Raw genomic sequence first — 22,582 nt, 5'->3', positions numbered from 1 at the left:
GCCTCTTTTTGTGTTTACAGGTCCTGTGTTTGGGAGTAAAGATAACTTCTTTGGCCTAGGTATATTTGTAGACACCTACCCAAACGAAGAGAAACAACATGAAGTAAGTGTGCCATTCCCACAATGAAGTACTCCATGTTTTCATGTCTTTTAATGGTGTATTCATGTAGGGGGTGACCAGGCTGATTTTTCAATTTGGGAGCCTATGAATCTAATCTTAGAGCAGTTAGGAACTTTAAGGATGCATGCAGATGTTGTCTGTGAAGGTTCTCATTCATCCAGGTTATGGTATATCTGTAAAAAAATAAGTCAAGGCAACTGGACTTTCTGTATTTTATAGAAAGAGGAAAGAATGCCAAGAGTACCAGTGAGGGTGAAAAGCATGACAAACTGAAGAATTTGGTCATCCCATATGTAGCTGGGGTGTCTGAGAAACTCAGCAGCTGCACCAGCGTATGGCACAGCATAGAAGAGCCAAACCCTCTGGTCAGGATTCTGCAGTATACCAACATCTAAAGGAAAAAGGTCACTCCTTTGAAGACGGTCAAGTACACATCCTAGACAGGGAGGAGGACTGGTTTATAGGAGGTATGAAAGATGCCATTTATGTAAAGAAGGAGAAGCCAAGCTTGAATAGAGGTGGTGGTGATGATGGGTGAGACATCTATTGTCTGCCACATACAATGCTGCTTTAACACACCTCTCTGGGCAGGTTAATAACGGCTCCTAGACTCCAATTATGCAAATGCAATCTACACCTGGTTGTGACTAACATATTATGTGGCTTGGAACAACATTCACCAGATTTATTCCCAGAGAATGTTTTGTACAAGTCATTCTGAGTTGAGAAAGCTGGTTGGATGTCCAGTGACATGTCGGCAAGTCCAAAAATACAGCAAGTCCAAAAATACAGCAAGTCCAGCTGCCTTGACTTATTTTTTACAGATGCATGCAGATGTTCTTCAATTCTATAGAGAAACTTGGAATTGGTTCCAGCTGTAATTTCAGGGGCACTTTGGCTTCTTTATTCTTGGATTTGTCCGGCACTAATTTACATGGCATTTGGCCTAATTCATTAAAGACGTCTCCTGAGGTATAAAAGATTGTAAAAGTAGTGATCCTGATGGTCTCTGTTGCAGGCCTGCTGCTGGAAACAAGTGCTTTCAGTTACACTTATCCGTCTGCCCCGGAGGAGGGTGGCTAAACAGCGGTGGGGGAAGGGGGTCTGCTGTTGATCACAGCATTAATGAAAGCACTAATGCATCTAGCACATTGTCCTCTGGGGGACTATAGGAAGTCCACTGAGAAGACTTTAGAGTCTGAAAAACTGCTTGTTTTGCCCAGAGTAATGAGTCAGATATTTATGTTCCAGAGTTGGACAAGTCCCATTGACATAGGAGCCAGGTTGCCAGCACTCCTTAAAAATTACAGCTGCCACCTAACGTTTGAGGTTTTCTTATCTAGTTGTTGTCAATGGGACTGACTCCTAAAAAAAAAAAAATGTGATGATTTGTCCACCCCTGCTTTTATTCTATCATTCGCTGGAAGAATGAAAGGGTAATCTGGTTCCTTTTGGAATTGCCTCCATTGTTGAAGGTATTTCCTCAATGGAAGTGACAATAGCCAGTGGCAAACCTACCGTTCTTTTGTTAGCCTAAGCAATATAATGTGATTGATGTTGCCTACAGTATGTACACTGATCAGCCATAACATTCTGACCCCTGAGAGGTGAAGTGAATAACATTGATTTTCTGGTTACAATGGCACTTGGAATTGGGTGGAATAAATTAGGCAGCAAGTGAACATTTTGACCCTGACAATTATGTGTTTGAAGCAGAACAAATGTGTAAGGATTTGAGGGACAAAGGCCAAATTGTGATGGCCGGATGACTGGGTCAGAGCAACTCCAAAACTGCAGCACTTGTGGGATGTTCCCAGTCTGCAGCAGTCAGAACCTACCAAAAGTGGTCCAAGGAAGGTGAACCAGTGACGGTCATTAGAAGCCAAGGATCATTGATGCATGTGGGGATCGAAGACTGGCCTGTGTACTCTGATCCAATAGAAGAGCAACTGTAGATCAAATTACTGTAAATGAATGTGTGTCTGAACACACAGAGCATCACAGTTTGGCGCGTGTGGGCATCAGAACAAGACCACAGAGCAATGGAAGAAGGTGGCCTGGTCTGATAATTTACGGTTTCTTTTACATCATGTGGATCGCCGGGTGCATGTGCGTCACTTACCCGGGAAAGAGGGCACCAACATTCACTATGGGAAGATGGCGGAGGCAGTGTATGATGCTTTGGGCAATGTTCTATTTATTATTGATATCTATATAGCGCCACAAATTAATTTATGCAGCGCTTTACATAGTGCACATTCACATCAGTCCCTGCCCTCAAGGAGCTCACAATCTAAGGTCCCTATCTTAGATGCATACATGGCCAATTAACCTTCCAGAGTGTCTTTGGAGTGTGAGAGGAAACCCAAGCAAGCACAGGGAGAACATGCAAACTCCTTGCAGATAGTGTCCTGACCAGGATTTGAACCGGGGACCCCCAGTGCATGGCAGATATGCTAGCCACTAGGTCCTGCTATTTATGTGGATGTTACTTTTGACATGTACCACTTACCCAAACATTGTTGCTGGCCAAGTACACCCCTTAATGGAAACGGTATTCTCTGATGGCAGTGGCCTCTTTGAGCAGGATAATGCGCCCTGCCACTGCAAAAATGGTTCACGAATGGTTTGAGGAACACAACAACAAATTCTCCAGATCTCAATCCAATTGAGCATCTGTGGGATGTGCTGAAAACACAAGTCCGATCCATGGAGGCCACACCTCACAACATAGAACTAAGAAACTATCCCTTTTTTGGCCAGTACTGGGAGAACAGGCTCATCTTATATTGCATAATACCGTATATACTCGAGTATAAGCCGTCCCGAATATAAGCCGAGGTACCTAATTTTAGCCAAAAAAACTGGGAAAAAGTATTGACCCGAATATAAGCCGAGGGTGGGAAATGAGGCAGCTACTGGTAGATAGATACCATTAAAATACATTAATATTTATTTAAAAGAAAAATAACCTAGCTCTGTAAGTGGAAAAGGGGGTACAGGGCTACATATCATGTACTACGGATCATTTAACCCATTCATATTAGCAGAGGATAATTGTAAATGTATTGTCTGCACTGTATTAGCAGTATATACTCTATATAGAGTATATACTGCTAATACAGTGCAGACAATACATTTACAATTATACTAACATGAATGTATTAAATGATCTGTATGTAGCCCTGTACTATGGATCATTTAACCCATTCATATTAGCAGAGGATAATTGTAAATGTATTGTCTGCACTGTATTAGCAGTATATACTCTATATAGAGTATATACTGCTAATACAGTGCAGACAATACATTTACAATTATACTAACATGAATGTATTAAATGATCTGTATGTAGCCCTGTACTATGGATCATTTAACCCATTCATATTAGCAGAGGATAATTGTAAATGTATTGTCTGCACTGTATTAGCAGTATATACTCTATATAGAGTATATACTGCTAATACAGTGCAGACAATACATTTACAATTATCCTCTGCTAATATGAATGGGTTAAATGATCCGTAGTACATGATATGTAGCCCTGTACCCCCTTTTCCACTTACAGAGCTAGGTTATTTTTCTTTTAAATAAATATTAATGTATTTTAATGGTATCTATCTACCAGTAGCTGCCTCATTTCCCACCCTCGGCTTATATTCGGGTCAATACTTTTTCCCAGTTTTTTTGGCTAAAATTAGGTACCTCGGCTTATATTCGGGACGGCTTATACTCGAGTATATACGGTATATCTCCCTACTTTGCAGCACTTGCCTAATAGCAGACAGCAAACACATTGCTATTAAAGTAATGAGCAGCAACACTGGTGATTACATACATGTTAATTCTCATTCATTTTGGCCACACATGTTACGGTCTAGGTGTACCATCTCCTGAACATGTACCCCTACCTATGTAGTGTCAGGGCCAGTCTATACAATCAATTCTATTTGTATCTAATGCAGTAGGCCGTTCTACTTCATAGTTCTTGTAAATAGGAAACTGTGTACTAAGTTTGTACCTCATGAGGCTCGAAGCTTGCCTTTTGCTTTGTTGCATCTCTCAGTGGAGCCTCCAGTGGCGAAATCTCCAGTCTGATGTTTCATCTCTTCAGACATTTGTGGCCAGAAAATGGCCTTAACCTGCTGCAGGATATTTCTTGTATATAGTTTACAATATAGAAACTACAGCAGGATTAGTAAGACTTCTGCACTTGGCTTTGTAATGGCCAGTAAGTGTTGAAAAAGGGCGATCTGGCTGCTGGAGGCCCAGAGATATAAAAAGTCCTGCCTTAGGTCAGGGCTGGCCAAATCCCAGGAGCAAAGTGGCCAATGCTTCTTAAAAATTACAGCTAGTACCCAACTTTTTAGGTGCCTGTGAAGGTTCTCATCCATCCAGGTCATGGTATATCTGAAACAAAAATAAGTCAAGGCAACTGGACTTGCTTTATTTTTCTTGAAGACGTTTCACTGGAAATCCGACCAGCTTTCTCAATTCGGAATGACTTGCACAAAAAAGTATCTGGGAATAAATACGGTGAATGTCGCTCCAATCCACATAATCTGTTAGTCCCAACCAGGTGTTCATGCCTCTTTTAAACCAGTTACAGGGAGGAGGCAGGTTAATAACTCCAATTATGCAAATGCAATCTACATCTGGTTGTGACTAACAGATTATGTGGATTGGAGCGACATTCGTCATATTTAGTCCCAGATAATTTTTTGTACAAGTCATTCTGAATTGAGAAAGCTGGTTGGATGACCAGTAAAACGTCTTCAAGAAAAATACAGCAGGTCCAGTTGCCTTGATTTATTTTTTACAGATACGACTTTTGAGGTGTTCTCTAGTTGTTGTCAATGGAGCCGGCTCCTGGATTAGATACAGTGGCTCCGGATTTTCTATACAGAAGACGGCAGACAAGGCCTTGCCAATTTCAGATGGTTCACAAACAATCCGAAATTCGCCCAGTGTGTAGCCAGTTTAAGGGAAAATTAAGTATTGTCAGTGAGAAATCATATTACTATCTGACTGCCTTTTATCTATAATGGCTTATCCAGCTTCTACTCTATATATGTAACTAAGTTGCAATGTTTGTATTGTGTGCTCTCTCCTCTGCTACATTTGGATGGCGGTCTCAGAAGAAAAGGTATACTCCGGGGAATCAGGTATCTCTTCTGTGCCTATTAATATGCATTCTTAGTTTGATTCCATGTTGGTATATGTTTAGATAGGAATAATAGTCATTAGTTGTCTGTGGTTGTTGAAGCTCTCCTTCCCCAGAGCAGAGTTTCCCAACGGCCACTTCTCAGGGGCTGGTAGCAGCACAGACAATGATAACATAATGAGTGTGCTTATTTTAGTTATCTGTATTACCCTTACCTGGGTGTATGATAAAGGAAAGGTTGTAAGACCAAATGCATGTAGCTGTCCTCTTTCATATGCCAAAAGGGATCAGCATTTCTATTTTGTGTACACTTCTGTTCTTCTACCTTTTTTTTAAGTGGAACTCCAGAATGTTGAAAACTTAACTCTTGCTATGGGGCTACCCTCTGCACTGCAAGGGTTAAAGGAGAACTATGGGGTTAAGTCTTTTCCCCATAGTTCTCCTTAGGGTAACGGGAGGACACAAACTAGCGCCCTCCCGTCACCCTAGGCTCAGTATACCGCGAGCTGTAGCTCGCGGTATACTGAGACGCCGCAGCTGAAGCGGATCCCGACAATTGTGCCGGGATCCGCCTAGCTACGTGACTGACAGCTGGCTCTGCCTATCTAGAGGCAGAGCCAACTGTACCCACCCCCTCCCCCGTCCGATCCACCAATCAGCGCTGGCGGATCGGAGCGGGGAATCCAGCCCCTCCCCTGTCACGGCAGAGAGCTGTGACAGGATCGAGAGGTGAGCGAATGCCGGTATGTGTTAGCTCACCTCCCGATCTACTGAGCCGACCTGTGACAGTCTCATTGTCACACGTCGGCTAGAACTATGAGGTGAGTGAAAAGCACTCACCCCATAGTTCTCCTTTTACTGCTCGTTTTGTCTAGGGAGCAAAAAAAGAAGAAATACCCAACCAATCCTCAGTCCAGCCTGGCGGCTAGACCAATCCTCCCCCGGGCTCCGGCATTCTTAGTTACTGTGATGTTATCACGCCTAATACACGTGAGGATGCCAAGGGACATACAACAGCCGGAGCTCGGGGGAGAGAGGTAAGCGGTCGCTGCCACTAGACTGAGGATCAGGTGAGGAGTATTTTCTTCATTTTCACCTGTAGACCAAAATGAGCATTTAACCCTTGCAGTGCGGGGTAGGCCCCACTGGCACTGATCAACTTTTAAACATTTGGAGCTTCTCTTTAAAAAAAAAAAAAAAAAGTAGTATAGATCAGGGCTCAAAATTTCCACTCACCTGATCGCATTTGGCGAGTAAAAATAAGGTGAGGGCGAGTGGAAATTTGAGTCTCCAAGTACCCGTCCGTGGCCCAACTCCGGCCCGCGAGCCGGTACTATGTTGCCCACAGCCAGCTGATATGTCGGGTACACCGTCGCAGACCGCGTACCTAACTTGCGGGAGAAGCTCCACGGTCTGCATCTGTGTCGGATGCAGACTGCAGAGCAGCTCCTGTCAGCTCTGGCTTCCTTTGGCCGGAGCTCTGACAGATCTGAGCTAGGGCTGAAAGAAAGAATGTAAGAATGTGAGCAGGATCGTTGCGGCAGTCGTCTTCCGACCACGCCACCAACCCGCCAAAAATCGTACGATTTTCGGCAGGTTTTCCAGCGTGCTCGGAAGACGAAAGCTGTACGACCGTACAGTAGAAGCGGTCGCACGCTGCTAATACACCTGCCGATTATCGTACCGCGATCACCCGTGATTGTCGTAAGATAATAGTTGAGGGTTATGTGGCTTAGCACATGGTCCTTCCTGGGACTTGTGATAAGTACCTTACCTTTCCCTGCAAATATTGTCACACGGTTATTTGTTACACAATTCCATATGCAGACGTGGGTGTCCCGTAATGTCACTGGGTTGTGACAGCAACCGACGTGAATGATTTTATGTTAGGCTGAGTGCAGACTAAGGATGTCCCGATGCCACTTTAAGACCACAAGTACTTCCCCTTAGGTACTTGCCGATACCAATTACCGATCTTTTTTCTAAAAGAGACATGTGGCATTTTTTCTAAAACAACACAGACTAATGATTTTAGGGCAGTTTCTCACCAGAGCTAAATAAAGATGTCACCGCAGCAGAATTATTCTCACCAGGCTGCGTGCTGATCTCTCCCGGGCGTCATGTCACTCTCTGCGGGCAGTTCCTATGCTGTGGAGTGTGCCAATGTCCGGGGCTGTGCTGTGTGTGGGGGGCTGTCCATGACTGTGTCTGCGCCAGGAAGGAGGAGGAGGACATATACAACCGGACAGGCACTGCCATCGACAGCTACGTGCAGATCCCCAGCAGGCTGCCGAGGTCCCTACAAGCGCAGGAACTCGGACGGCACTGCAATTTGAAAATTTAAAGGGCTGGTATTGGCCTTTAAGAATTGGGGCATTTTCACATGTACAAGTACTCGTGAAAATGCCTGGTATCGGCCCCAATACCGATACTAGTATCGTTATCGGGACATCCCTAGTGCAGACCTTTTGTGGTGCATTACCGAATACGGTAACCTGTGTTGCGTTAAGGCCTACTTGGTATGAATGGGCTGCCAATGCACCACAACAGACTTTTAATGCATCTGCACCATTTTCTTTTTTTTTTCCAGCAGACCACAACACAAGTTAAATTGTGGCACCATTCAAAAGAAAAAAACTGAATGGCGTTGTACAGCACTGCGCTTTGTCTTATGGTGTGTTGCAGTAATATATGGAAAATATGCTTTCTGCTGCCTTATGTTTAATTAACCCGGCTAAGAGTCTAACAATTGATTTTGTTGAACGTGTTGGACCCCCTTGCTCTCCCCACAACACAAATGGCTTTAAAAAGCCAACTAACTTCCATAGCCCAATATCACCGCTCCTTCACAGCAGGACTAGAGAGAATGGTGGGTGCACAGTGGCCAAGCCCGTCTTGCTCCACCATCAGCAGTTACTCACAGGAAGCTAAGTTTATATGTTGCACACAAGTACACATCATCCCAGCCATGGATCTGACATGTTTCACACAATGATGGGCTTTGTCACAGAGTCATTTGTTAACAAACTGATCGCTGCCTCCTGGGATAGCTGGGCTTTCAAAGTCCCATGAGAATGTACTCTTGCAATGGGCTGCAGTGCATTCTTGCCGGATTTCGAGTTCCCAGCTTTGCAGGAAGGTTTGGTGGCATCAGCCAAAGTAAGGTTTTTCTTTTTTGGTTTTTGGGTGTTCGGGGCTTAAAAAAAAAAGAAAAAAAGCAGAAATTCCATCTGGCATGCATAAGTGCAGAGACACTTTAGTGTCTTTTGTACAGCTCTGCATATAGGGTTTTTTTTTTGTTTTTTCACTGGATTGTATTATTTGCATACTTTGTGTCTGGAATTGTCTGATTTGCATAAAGCGAACATAAAGTATGAAGGTAAGCAATGCAGTTACATGGGAGGCCTTACAACATAATCGAAAATGCAATAAAATCCTGATTTATAAATCACATCCCTGGCTGGTCCTGGTCACAAAGACTCCACGAGCCTTCAGCTGTCCAGATGCATCTTGGGAATATAATCTCGCCAGCCCCTCGTTTGCATCATAGAAAATTTATATTTTGCATAACTGCATCCATTTGCTCCATCTGGTGCCTATTATTCTTGTCTGCAGTACAGAAATGTCTGTATCATTCAGAGCAAAGGAGTTCATATGTAGTCATTGATGATGAGTAAAGTATTGGAAGGGATTCCCTCAAGAACCATTTCTTTCTTATAATAGGTAATGTATGAACATTTCTTTGTGACACATATATTATATATGATCTTGTCTCTTGCCAGCGTGTGTTTCCCTATGTTTCGGCAATGGTGAGCAATGGGTCACTGACATACGATCACAGCAGAGATGGCCGTCCTACTGAACTCGGGGGTTGCACGGCCATGGTGCGGAATCTCAACCACGACACTTTCCTGGTCATCCGCTACGTCAAGCGCAGACTCACGGTAAAACTTTTCACGTTTTTTTTTCTTTCCTTGTTTTATTGTTCCGTGCCACTGGTTTCTTATCTTACTTGTCTTGCTTTCTTTCCCTCCCCTTCCTGTCCACCTGTCCTTTTTAACCCCTGTCCACCTCATTGTAAAATCTGCTCTTTATAGCCATAGTGCAGTCAGGAATGAGGGTACAATGGAGGTAATGGGGAGACCTCTTGTGGCTTGGGTACTTTGTACTTTTCAGGTGTTGCCCTGTTCTACTACAGATGCCCTCAGCATTTTAGTCCTCTTGGAACAAGAATTAATATTAGAAAACACAACCTTTTTCTGTATTCTGTATGATACTTCCCTGTTGTAGAGCTCATGTCATGAATACAGAGTCAGTTCACCAAACTGATGTTTTAGGTATAGTTCTGCTCTACCTGATAGTTTTGGATGTTCTTGCCCTCCTTTGCATCTTCCAGCCTGCCTTTTTACATTCCCTATGACATATACTTGATCGGAAAGGGGAGTGAAAACCCATAATGGGTACAGCTGATGTATCACTATTTAAAAAAAAATTATTGGGGGATTTAAAGGTAAAGTCTGCATTTAAAAAAATAAATAAAAATAAATGCATACTTCTTTATAATAGAAAAAAATGTGCATTTATTATTATTAATTATAGATATCTATAATCATTTTTTTGCATTGGAGCCGGAAAAACAGTGCAACCACGATTGGTGGATTGTGGGTACAATGATCTGACTCCTGCAGGTTCTTCCTCCCATCCATACCTCAGTACAGGCATTCAGTAACATGAACGGGAGGAAGAATGAATGGACTACAAGCTTGGTGATGTACTCCATTCAGAGCTACACATCTCTCTGCCACGGTGGCTGAAGGATCTCCATTATCAGATCCTTTGACCGGCTCTGCGATATGACCGTGTTTCACCCCGAATGGGTGTAACATAAAACGTGGTCCAAAAGGTAAACTTAGCCTTTGACTTTCTAGTATCCTACAAAAAAACTGAAGTATAACATTTAGGAGGATTCACCCTTTAATAAGTGATCAAGGTCTAGCAAGCTATTAAACAGCAGGCTCTTTAAAAGTAGAACTGCTGCAGTATACACAGGCTACAGTTGGGTAATGGAAGGTCTTGTTGGTTTTGGGGGCTTATATGAGGAAGATAGGTGTCATTTTTGGGGAGCTTATATTAGGAAGATAGGTGTCATTTTTATTAACTTTGTTTTAGAATACATTGAACTAAGTGCTCTAATAATGGAAAGGTGTCCTACCTATAACACCTAAAGTCTCAGGAAGAATCTCAGATAAAAGGTGCTGTCTCTGTATATTTTGTGGTCATTTCGGATAACGGCTGCTATATATGTATATTTTGGTGAGGTTCCTGTTCTAAGGAATGCATTGTGCTTGGCTTCTCTTTAGATATGACAGTGCAGTACATGCAGCCTTTCTAAATTCTTGATATTCTTTCTCATTACCTGCTTCCTTCATTTCACTAAGTCCCTCCACTCTCCATTGTGCACCTCGCTTGCAGGTCATGTTAGATATTGATGGAAAACAAGAATGGCGAGATTGCTTGGACGTACCCGGCGTGCGTTTGCCCCGTGGATATTACTTTGGCTCTTCTGCAGTTACCGGGGATCTTTCAGGTACTGTTTGTATGCTTTTTTCTGGAACCCCCCCTGCAACCTGTTTATTGACTCTCTTCAGCATGATGCCCTAGGCTGGGAATATGTTAATAAATGTACCCTTTTGAGTACCAGTACCCCATTTGAGTACCAGTAGCCCATGTTTTGCACGGCTGCTGGCTCTCAATTCTGGCTGCTAGTGACAATCCTAGTGGTTTTCGATCACAGAATCGCTATGTTAACTATGACAAAGTGATCACACAGAGGCTGGAGGCTTTAATGACAACATAAGTGTTCAGTCTGATAAACATTGCCAACTCCAGGCTGCAGTGGTATCTACAGGCCATTTATTAATGTGATTGTCAGATAGTTACATTATTAAAATAAAAAATGGGAAATGTTAAACTTTTTTTGTGCATTTTGCAGCCTATAATAAAAACGGAGATGGATTTTGTAAACATTTTTTTTCTTTTGGTTAGGAACATCATATATTCCAGAAGTGTTCTGGAAACTCGGAGTGCTGGGAGTGTATACACTGCCAAATTGGCACATGAGAACCTAGCGCTCTAGCTGGGGAATCATATTGTTAAAGGAGATTTTCACTCAGCCTCATAATCTGAGCCGACCTGTGACAATGAGACTGTCACAGGTCGGCTCAGTAGATCGGGAAGTGAGCGAACACATACCGTCGCTCGCTCACTTCTCGATCTATCTGTGCGGAGAGCTGTGGCTGTCACAGCTCCCTGCAGGGATTCCTCCCCTGTCCGATCCTCCAGCGCTGACTGGCGGAACGGGAGGGGGCGGGTACAGCTGGCTCTGCCTCTAGATAGGTTGGCTCCAGACAGCATTGTCGGGATACGTTCCGGCGTCTCAGTAAACCGCGAGCTGTAGCTCGCGGTATACTGAGCTTTGGGTGACGGGAGGACGCTAGTTTGTGTCCTCCCGTTACCCTCAGGAGAACTATGGGGAAAAGCACTGACCCCATAGTTCTCGAATACATTGTCATGGTATTAGCAAAGTATAAACATGTTCCGGGCTCCAACACAGGGTGTACATGTGCAGATGCCCTTTTGTGAAGATGGTAGCTCAGGACAGAAGAGGAACTTAGAAAGTTGCTTAATGATTTTTATCTGTATGGAAAGGTATGTTTTTTTGTTTTTTTTTTACAGTTAACATTTTTAACCGTCCCTTTTATCAGGATTGGGATGGACCAGTGCATACTTGTGCTGCTAAATTTGGCCCGGGCATCTAGACTGATACATTTTGCCTCCACAAATAGAAAATTTACTGGAAAAGATATTTTGATGAAATAAAAAATAAAATAAAAATATACCTACATTTAATTTCAAAGCTGCATAATAATTTTACTACAAAATCACCACACACTTCAATACACTTCCGCCAACGCTGCACTAGTTTTTGAAATACGTCCTTAAAAAAAAAAATCGGTGTTTTTTAAAAACCATTTCCTCACTGCAGACTTCACCTTTTCAATATAGATGAAATGCTGGCCCTTCAAGTGTTCCTTTTTAGTTTTGGGAACAGGTGGCAATCACTAGCAGATCTATTCACTAAATGTTGAAGAGTTTGGAGAAGTGAACATCTAGGACAACATAGCTGAACTGGAAAGTGAGCGGTATTGGAGAATTTGTTCCTAATCAGCTATGTTGTCCTAGATTGTTCACTTCTCCCGCCTTCTCCAAACTCTTCACCCTTTTGTGAATAACCCTGTACGAGTCAGGTCTGGACCATACGGTGGATGCGGCAACACTGAAAAGTCCAGGCATTGAACTGCATCTCTTGTTGCTACACTTTTGTGAGGCCTGGTGTTGTCTCGTTTTGAAGAAGTGTTTCATCTCTTATTCCAATCCATTTCATTCTTCTTTTTAATGCGGTAAGAGTTTCAATATAACGTTCAGAGTTTATTGTTCCTATTTCAAGAAAGTCTTCAAGAACAATCATTTTTGTTTAAACTGCCTCTAAATGTATTATTTGTAATTATATATGTACATTGGGGCAGCCATATTTGCTCATTAAATGTAGTATACGCACCCGGCTTAGCAGTCCTCACAGCGTTTGTGCTTTTATTGATCTTCTTTTCTCACTGTGAGCCTTTTAAATAAAACATTAAACGTTAATGAGATCCAGGCTGTCTTGATATTTAGGTCACACGAAGGAGCTTGGAGTAGTAATGTTTTATTCATAGCAAGCAACGGCTACTTTTTTTCAGCCAAAATAATTATAAATTCTGTTGATACCTGAACATAATCCTTGTTGGTTCAGGTAATAGTGGATCCGCTACATAGTCAGAATCCTTCATTTTCTTTACTAAGCTGTATTAACTGCATCCGTTTCAAGCCCCGATAGAGCAGTTTGAGAATATCAGAGCACTTGTACAGATACATACCAGCACAGATTTTAAAATGTGTTTAACCACTTCCGGGCCGCAATACATCTATAGATGGTGGCCCGCAGAAGTGGTTAAAACAAGAACACGGCTGCTGCAGCAGCCGTGTTCTTGGTATCGTTTTTAAGAGCACCCGATTGCTGTTAATGTACAAGCGATCCGGCGTCTATACAGCCGCCGGATTGTTTGTACCATGAGGTGCCCTCCCCGCTGATGTCTCTTCCAGCCGCTGATCTCTCCTACGATCACTAGACGCAGAAGTGATGTGTATTACATCACTTCCGGTGTCACTAGTTACAGTCTCTGGCTCTTAGAGCCAGGAGAAGAAGCTGGGGTAGCAGATATCAGCTTCTTTGGGGTCCCTAGGGTGTGACAAGTCCTCTGTCACCTATCTGCTTTTACCTAGGGTGCTTGTTAGCCCTCTATGTGATGGCAATAGGGTTAGTGTAAAAAGAAAAGTGTTTAAAAATTATAAAAAATAAAGTAACAAATATAAGAAAAATAAAAATGCAATTTTTTTAAGTCCCCCCACCCCCACACCAAACACGTATCAGTGCACCTACGTGTGAAAACAATTGCGCTACACATGTTACATATCGTTGCAAATGTCGTAGTGAGAGCAATAATTCTAGAGCCATTAATCACTGTTAGCACTAAACTGATGAGTGGTTAAGTCGTTTAAAGTGTTCCTTATGGGAAATTTGGGATATTTTTTGCTGCTTCACGGGCGAATGCAATTTTTTAAGGCTTGACATGTTTAGTATCTATTTTCCCGGCATGACCCCGTCTTTTATATTTGACCAAAAAATTGGGTATTATATTAGGTTTCTGTGCACTACATTTTTTTTTTTCTAAAAATACTTGTGTGATAAATATTTGCGCAAAAACCGTGCGACATAAAATTGCAACTAGCTTTTTTTTAATCTACAGGGCCTCTGCTTCCAGAAAATATATAATTGTCTGGGGGTTTAAAGCTGTTATCTAGCCAAAAAGTTATATTTCATCGTGTGTGCAAATTGTAAGAAAATGCTCCAGACAGCAAGTGGTTAAACCCAATAAAATGTTAATATATTGCAGCTTATTAAACCTGACGTGGTGGCTCCATTTTTTTTCATTGTTCCGACTCTTTTCACCTGGTGATCCTGCCTGTCCTAGGATGGCAACTCTCGCTCACAATACTAGCTATGGAGAAGCATAAATTCTATCCAAAAAAGCACCAAGAACTCACCGCTCCAATTCCACCTCCGACTGTCGATTTTAATGTATATACCGGGTGCAGGCTACAGTGTGCTCACACTCCTTTTAACAGTTCTTTGTACAATCAGACGCACAAAATCCGGTATCCATGAAAATCCAGGTACGTCTCCTTTAAGCCCAGGTGGTGAAACGCGTGGGAGGCGCTGGTGTGGGAGGGATACTATGGTGATGTATTTGCTGTATTATGTTTTGGATTTTATCTGGAAACTTCTACAATAAAGCTGGATTTTTATGGATACTGGTTTTTGTGCGGCTGATTGTACAAAGAATTATGGAGGAGAAGTGTTGTCACCCTAGGACAGGAAATATGTTAGAATTACAGAACACCTCCCTCTTTTCTTGTCTCTGTAACAAAGGCATAGATGTTATGTAGTTCTCAGAGAGAACTGTGAATAATATAACTGGTAATAGTCAACTTCCTGTGCTCTTTGCCACTGTTATCAATTCACATCGTTTCTGGCAGGACCAAGGGTTTTTTTTTTTTTGCAATTATCAAACATATAACACTTTATTTTTTTTCGTTCAATCATTTTTATTAAAAAAGTTTCATAGTTGTACAAACAATATGCAAATATCAATAACAAGAAAGGTTTTACGTACAGGAACCCGGAGACAGCAAAACGAAAAGCCCCAGGTCAGTAGGACGGAAAAATAGGGATCTCCGATTCCCCCGAAGATTACCTTAGAATAGAAAGAAAAGAGGGAATAGAAGAGTCAGGAAATGAAATAAAGAGGGTGTAAGAAATGAATAGGAATGGGGAAAGGGAGGGGGCAGGGACAGGAGAAAGGCAGGGGACTATCATATCCTGGAAGGAATAGAGGATTCCCTTGAATAGACAGAAGAGGGACATGCAGAGAAACACATTTCTGAGAGCATTTTAACCACTTGCTGACCGGGATGTTAAACCCCCTTCCTGCCCAGGCCATTTTTCAGTTTTCAACGCTGCAGTACTTTGATGTTTGTTCTGTCATGCAAGCTGTACTGAGATCAATTTTTTACCATTTTTTTTGGGACAGATGGAGCTTTCTTTTTGGTGGTATATAATCACCACTGGGGTTTTTTTATTTTTTCCACGTAACAAAAAAAAGTACTGAATATTTTCCTGTTATAAAACATTTATCAACCCAATTTTTTGGTAAAATATAAAAGTCGGGGTCACGTCGAGTAAAAAGACACCAAACATGTCAAGCCTTAAAATTCTGCGTACCCGCAAAATTGCAAAAACTACCATACCCAAAATTGGCCATAGGCAACACTTTAAAAGCATTTACCGCTCACCAGTTTAGTGTCATCAGTAATTAATGGCCCTAGAATTATTGCTCTCACTCCGACGTTCACTGTGATCTGTAGCATGTGCGGCACAATTGTCATTTTTGCACATATACACAAAAACATGCGTTGGGTGTGCCTATATGGGGGGGCGGGAGACCTATAAATTGTTTTTGTGGGTTGTTTTTTTTTTACATTTTATTTTTTACACTTTATTGCTATCACATAGGGGACTTCTTAGCCCCCCATGTGATAGCCAATTTACGCGACTGGTCCTCTGTTATGGAGACATCAGGGGTTTTCTAAGACCCCTAATGTCACCTGGGGACCCCCAAAGAAGCTGATGAAGCAGAGATCTGCTTCACCAGCTTCTCCGCAGCTTCTGTAGCAGGGAATGACAGCTGAATGCGGAAGTAATGTAATATGCATCACTTCTTCCTGCATTCGGAGAGCGGAGGGAGATTGTGTACTGATCTCCGATGACAGTGCCACCGTGGTGTTCCCGGCCCGTGCAGGGCACATCGGATCTCGGGACCAGCGGTTGCCGCACACCCGCACAGGATACAAGTGATCGGGCGCCTCTACAGATACCGAAATGCTTGCATTTAAACAGCCATCGCTGGCTGTTTGCATTTTAGATGTCTTAAAAACACCCTCCGGCATCTACAAGGCTCCTTGTCTGGCCGTTTAGGTACGGCCGCTGCACGGGAGGTGGTTAAGCAGTCCAACAGTCTCAAGGTATGCCTAGCGATAAGGCATGTGGCAGAATTATGAAGCGTGGATGGTAACCAAGGGTGGTTGGTAAACTGTATAGGGGCGCAGATCTCTGCTTCTAGTAAAACCCATAAGGGGGACATCTTTTCTAGTATGCCAGTAGAATAACAACACATTTAATGATATATTTGCTGGAAAAGCAACAGCATATACTGTAATGATGTCTTTTGAGCTGTAGATGGCGCTGTATTGCAAAGTTAGTTTATATATGCATGCTTATCTATGATACACAGGATGATCTCTCTATGCTGTATAATTCTGTATTCACATATAATACTCTTCTAAGCAAGTAAAACTTAATTCAGTATTCCTCAATACTCATTCATCTAAACATATAACCAACAATGTTAAACAGACCAAAAGGACCAACTAAGAACAATTGCTAGTGTTTATGTACGCATTCAGTTATCTGCGTATCTTTGGGATGTAATGTGACACAGACATATATAGGGAGAGCATAAATGGTACTGATGGTGGTACAAATTGAACACAGTGGCTTAAATAGAAATTTAGGAGCTGCCCTTGCTAACATTTAAAAGTTTAGGCTCCAGGGCTATCATCTCCTCGTTATATCCTAGGGAATCATTGAATTAGTATGCAGGGCACAAGTTCATACTTTCGACTGTATTCCTGTTGAAGGTCAGTGGCTCACTAGTTATTGAAGTCAGGATCAGTGTTCTGTTTCAAATGCTGCTGTATGCATTGACATACCTCCATAGATTTTGATCTGTCCAGACGGTATTGTTACTTGCTGATTCTAAACAAGCCACACACAGCTTAACTCTCCAGTAAGCCACAGAAGTTGAATCCAATGTAGTTTTACTTCTCACAGTACAGGAGGACGTTATTCCAGTCCTTTTGAAGTGTAAGAAGACAATGATCTTCCCAGCCTAGTGTCTGCTATGATGACTAGCATAATTATATTGAGAAGACATGGAGAAGGGAGGGACAATCCGAAGACTAAACTAACTAGCTCTAAACAGGAGGGGAGAACAGTGGGAGATACCAAATTATTATTATTATTATACAGGATTTATATAGCGCCAACGTGTGCTTTACAATATAAGGAGGACATTATATTTACAATACAAATCAAGACAAGATGGTAGAGGGCCCTGCCCGTGAGAGCTTAAATGAACATAAGTTGCTGTAGCACACAACTAATAAGAACAACAATAACATTGGTGCAATGTAAGGTAATGGCGGCAGCAGCAGCAAAAAAAAAATGTATTGGTGGGACACTACAATCTGGATGACCAACCCAGATCGTTCATTTATAAACAGTTCAGTAGAGTCACCTCATGTCCCCTGTAAACCATAGTGTCCTGCTGCCTCTCATATTTATATTTTTTCCATAGACAACCACGACGTCATATCTCTGAAATTGTACCAGATCACCGTGGAGCGTAGCCCTGCAGAGGAGAAGATGGACAAAGAAGTTTTCATCCCCAGCGTGGACAACATGAAGCTGCCAGGAGGTGACTGAAAAATCCACTTTCTTGCTTTGCCATATTTTAGTGTGTGATTTATTATAACGATCCGTCCGTCTTCCTCTCATCCATTCCAGTTGATGATTCCTCGGAGGGCATGAGCGGTTTTGCCATCTTCCTCATCGTCTTTTTTTCTCTGCTCGGTCTGGTCTTCGCCGGTGTCATCTTGCTCATTGTGTACAGCAAGTGGCAGGAAAGAAGTCGGAAGCGTTTCTACTAAGCACATGGCGCAGAACACTGCTAGGACCTGCAGAACTCTGCTAGGACCTGCAGACCGAAGTCTGGCAGGAGAGTCATTCTGTGAATGAGCCAGAACGTGATCCTTTAACTTGTGGCGACTGAAGTAGCCGAATATGCTGCCTGCCTCTTGTCATTTTTTTTTTTTTACCCCCCTTTGTTTGACACTGTTTTTTTTTGTTCATAAGCTGCTACTCAACTTGGTCTGTACATACATGAAATATTCATGTTGGCCTATGTGTACCTGTCAATCTCACGCAGCTTAGGCAGTAACCATCCTGAGAAGACGACCTGTCACTTTACGGATATCGCTGGAATAGAATACATGAATGGGCAACGGTGTAAGTACTGGTGACTGCTGGACACCCATCTATACCTATATGGTGGGTCATAGGCATCCAAGTAAAGTGATAGGCTAGTAGCAAGTCTACGGCATAACTGCCCTCACTGTACGGCGGTGACAGGCCCTGTAATCATAAGAATGCACTAGGTAGGTGTCATTCTTTTCCTCCTGGTTCTATATCAATACCCTTTCTAATGATTTTCCATCAGTCCATCCACGTCGCACACAAACATCTCACAAGCATTTTTAGTAACTGGTGCCTGCTGTGTTTCATGTCATTCTAAGCAGAGCTTTTGATGCTGTTTCAACTGATCGGAAGACGATTAATCGATTATTGAAAAAGTTGACAACTTTTTCAATAATCGATTATAATCGATTATGTCGATTAGTTGTTGCAGCCCTAATTGCATATCTATAAGCACCAGACATGTCCACTGCACTAGACATACGTACTATATAAAGCAAGTTCCGCCTCTTTACAGGATAAGCACCCATTCACACGTGAGCGTTTGCAGGCGATTGTGAAGCTTTTTTTTTTTTAATATGTATTTTCTGGCATTTTTTGTGTGGCAGTTTTGTTGTAGCCATTGGAAAGCTAGTTACTAGAAGTACAAAAAAAAAATGCACATTATGCAAATTTTTCAGGCGCTCCCTTGAAATCTATAGGGCCAAAAAACATGATTCTGCTTGAAAAGGCTTATGTACCCAAGCAACACAAGGGCCCGGTATCAACGGACACCATTACCAGGGTTCTTCACGTTGTTTGCTTTGGGAAACACGCAACAAAACACTTGGGTGTGAATGGGGACTACCTGGTCATTAAAGTGACACTAAACTCAGGAGTTAAACCTTATAAATGCATTCAAATACCCTAACTATTAACAACAATATCTTATTTGTGTGTCACTCGGCTGTAGATCCTCAAATCATTGAATTGGTGCTGACACTGGCCTTCCTTCTGGAGGGTGACAACTCCTGTTCCCCATGGTCCCTGTGTGTGTTGTAAAGTAGCCACCACTCGAAGCTCGCTCCTGTGATGGACTACATTCTCAATCCAAATTAGTAAACTAAATATGAGATTGTAGTCCATCACGCAAGTGAGCTTGGAGCTGTGACTACTTTACAACACGCACAGGGGCCATGGGAAACAAAAGTAGCCACCCTCCAGAAGGAAGGACAGTGTCAGCACCAATTCAGAGATGATTTGAGGATCTACAGACGCGTGATACACAAATAAGATACATTTTTTTGTTAATGGTTAAGGATGCACCGATACTGGTTTTTCGGTATCGAGTACTGATATTTTTTTTCAGCAATCGCCGATACCGTATACTGGTACCGGGAATCCCATTAAAAAAGCCAGGTGGCGTGTAATGACTCGCCACCCGGCTTCCCGATTGGCAAGGAAGCCGTCTCCATCAAGGTGACGAGGGAGCATGGAGTCGACTTTCTGGCCAAGCAGGAAGCCAGGCGCCATGTAATGATGTGTTGCACATCAATCAGGAAGCCCGGCAACGCGTCATTACAGGTGACGATGGAGCTGGCTTACCGGCCAATCAGGAAGCCGGAACGCGTGTAAGGACTCGCTGCTGATTTCCTGATACCGGAAGTATCGGGCTAGGCATCGGAGCAAATACTTGGTATCGGCACCGATATCGGTATATCCTGACTGAAGGTACTTGAATGCATTTTTAAGGTTTAACTCTTGAGTTTAGTGTCACTTTAAGGCAAACTAGAAAATGTGTGAAATGTGAATCATTCAGGACTTCACGAAGTTATATAGGCTCTGAATATATTTTTTTAATTATTAGTTTAGTTTAAATAGCCTGAGAAGCTGAAACTATCCAAAGACAACACTTTACGTGTACCCCTTGTGTATGTTCATACATAGGTTTTATATTCATCAGGTGGGAACTGCCTTCCAACCTCCTATAACACTTAAGCATATCATACAATCCTGACTTCAGGCTCACTTCACAAACCTTTAACACAAGGATAAGAATCTTTATTTTAGCCGTGTGACTGTAATGCTCGAATGTCATTGGGGTCAGCTGAAAATAACACACTTTTTTGATAATAAGGATTGTTATCTTTGTGTATTGGCTTCATGAATTGAGCTTTTTCTCACTTTTATTCAGGGGGTAGAAACAGCTAGTGAGGTTATTCAAATGGCAATTCTTTTGATATACAGTAAACTCCCCGTTATCCGGCATCCACAGGGATTGGTAGATTCCGGATAAATATGGTTTCCATTTGCTTGAGAGTTACTATTAAAAGTAGGTCTAACTAATGCCATTCCCCGTACTATACCATATCATAAACTCTGTATTGACTTCATATTAATATTGAAATGCTGTAATCAAAAGCAAATTAAGACAAATAGACACACGATTGTTTCCAGGATAATACAGCCCACAGAACAGTGAGTACACAGGATATATTTGTTCTGGTTAGTAGAATACCGGATAACAGAGAGTTTACTTTATCTGATACTGAGCTAAACAAACACACCAGCATGATCACAAATCAACTTGTGTTTCAGTTGAGAGAATTGTGTCCAGTGGATTTGCCCCACTGCTATACAATCCTGAAGACTCGGTTACAAATAAAAAGACTTTTAAAGCTTTACTCCGGGAATGACACATCATCTAAATACAGGAGTTGTGTATTTTTACTTGAATCTCGGTGAGCTTTGTGTATTTCTTCCAGATCTGTGCAGTATGCCATTGTGAAACTTGGAACTTCCTGTAATAAAAACCGGTCACTGCTGCTCTCTTTGTGTAGGTCGACTGGTCTTGTCTCCGCCCCCTGTAGTTTCTGCAGATAGCCTGTAGTCGGTGGGCCCCTCCCACTGTGTAGCACATGTGATGATGACACTGCTACCTTTACAAGGACATAACTGGGGTTGTAAAGGCATTTGGTGCACACAAAGTGGATATATGTCCTTTGTGGCTATTGAGGAAGATATTGAAATGAAAGTTTGTGTGCTCGGATTTCAGCTTTTAACATTTACAGCCAATGGATTGTGGTCTCCTTTTTAAAGATCAGCCCACCCAAAAGTGTTATTTCAGTTTTGGGTAGATACTAAAGGGTTTCTTTTCTCAGTGGTTTCTTCCACCATGGGAGTCTCTCAGAAAAAAGTCACCGGGCTCCGGGCTGATGTAAGAATATCTTGCTTTCGCTGATGTTTTTGTGGATGGAACCTTGAAGCATGTGATTACTTTTTAAGATTATCTTGTTTTGCTTTTTGTATTGTTTATTGCCTGTATATGGCTGGGAGGTGACTCAAAAGCCTTCTCTGATTTGCATGCACAGACCCTAATCATTAGGGAATGTTATAAAGGTTCTGGCCCTGTCTGCACATGCACTTCTATACCTCACTTGCTGCATGTCACATACTATCTACCCCATTTCTCCTTACCTTATTCCTGGATTGACTCTGATGACCGTGTGTGGGTATGTTGTAGTTAACGTTCATTTTATGCTAAGGTTGTCTATAGCTGTTTTACTGAAAACAAGACATTTTGTCAATTTCAAGAACTGCAATATCAGGCAATTTCTGATGCCCAAGGGGGTGATACGTGTTTTAAGCAGCCGAAGACACCCACTATGGCATTAGATTCTAATTTTTTATGACATTCTAATTTGATTGAAAATCTCCCTGCAGGTCTAATCTATTACCTTGTAATAAAGAAGAGGGAAGGATAAAAGGCTATTTATACCAAACATGCACCATCGTCTTTTATGGGCAGGTCCTAGGGTTCACCTAGGCTTGGGCACAGACTGGCAGATATCTGCCTGTCTATGGCCAGTTTAGAGCTGAACTCCAGGCAGGTATCATTATTTATTAAAACAAAGTGAAAGCTTTAGGACTCATTAGGGCTGCAGCTAATGATTATTTTCATAATTGATTAGTTGGCGGATTCTTTTTTCAATTAATTGGATAAAAACAA

General features: G+C 42.2%; 1 protein-coding gene across 4 annotated transcripts in view; it reads left to right on the top strand.

Annotated features, from left to right (window-relative positions):
- The window catches only part of LMAN2L (lectin, mannose binding 2 like), a 26,616-nt gene extending 8,319 nt beyond the window's left edge, over positions 1-18,297 (top strand). The window contains exons 4-9 of one of the 4 annotated variants that reach the window (XM_018555796.1): positions 21-103; positions 5,263-5,286; positions 9,068-9,229; positions 10,758-10,872; positions 17,918-18,037; positions 18,127-18,297. In XM_018555796.1, the coding sequence (XP_018411298.1) occupies positions 21-103; positions 5,263-5,286; positions 9,068-9,229; positions 10,758-10,872; positions 17,918-18,037; positions 18,127-18,269 (647 nt within the window). In that variant the 3' untranslated portion in view covers positions 18,270-18,297. Of the gene's footprint in view, positions 1-20; positions 110-5,259; positions 5,287-9,067; positions 9,230-10,757; positions 10,873-17,917; positions 18,038-18,126 lie in introns of all 4 variants that reach the window. The other 3 variants (XM_018555795.1, XM_018555797.1, XM_018555798.1) reach the window with 3 other exon arrangements.
- The last annotated feature ends 4,285 nt before the right edge of the window (positions 18,298-22,582 follow it).

Source organism: Nanorana parkeri, unplaced genomic scaffold, assembly GCF_000935625.1.
Source record: "Nanorana parkeri isolate BGI_ZX_2015 unplaced genomic scaffold, ASM93562v1 scaffold214, whole genome shotgun sequence".
In the NCBI taxonomy this organism is placed as follows: domain Eukaryota; kingdom Metazoa; phylum Chordata; class Amphibia; order Anura; family Dicroglossidae; genus Nanorana; species Nanorana parkeri.
Note: the sequence above shows the minus strand (reverse complement) of the source record. Positions and strands in the feature narration are given on the sequence as shown.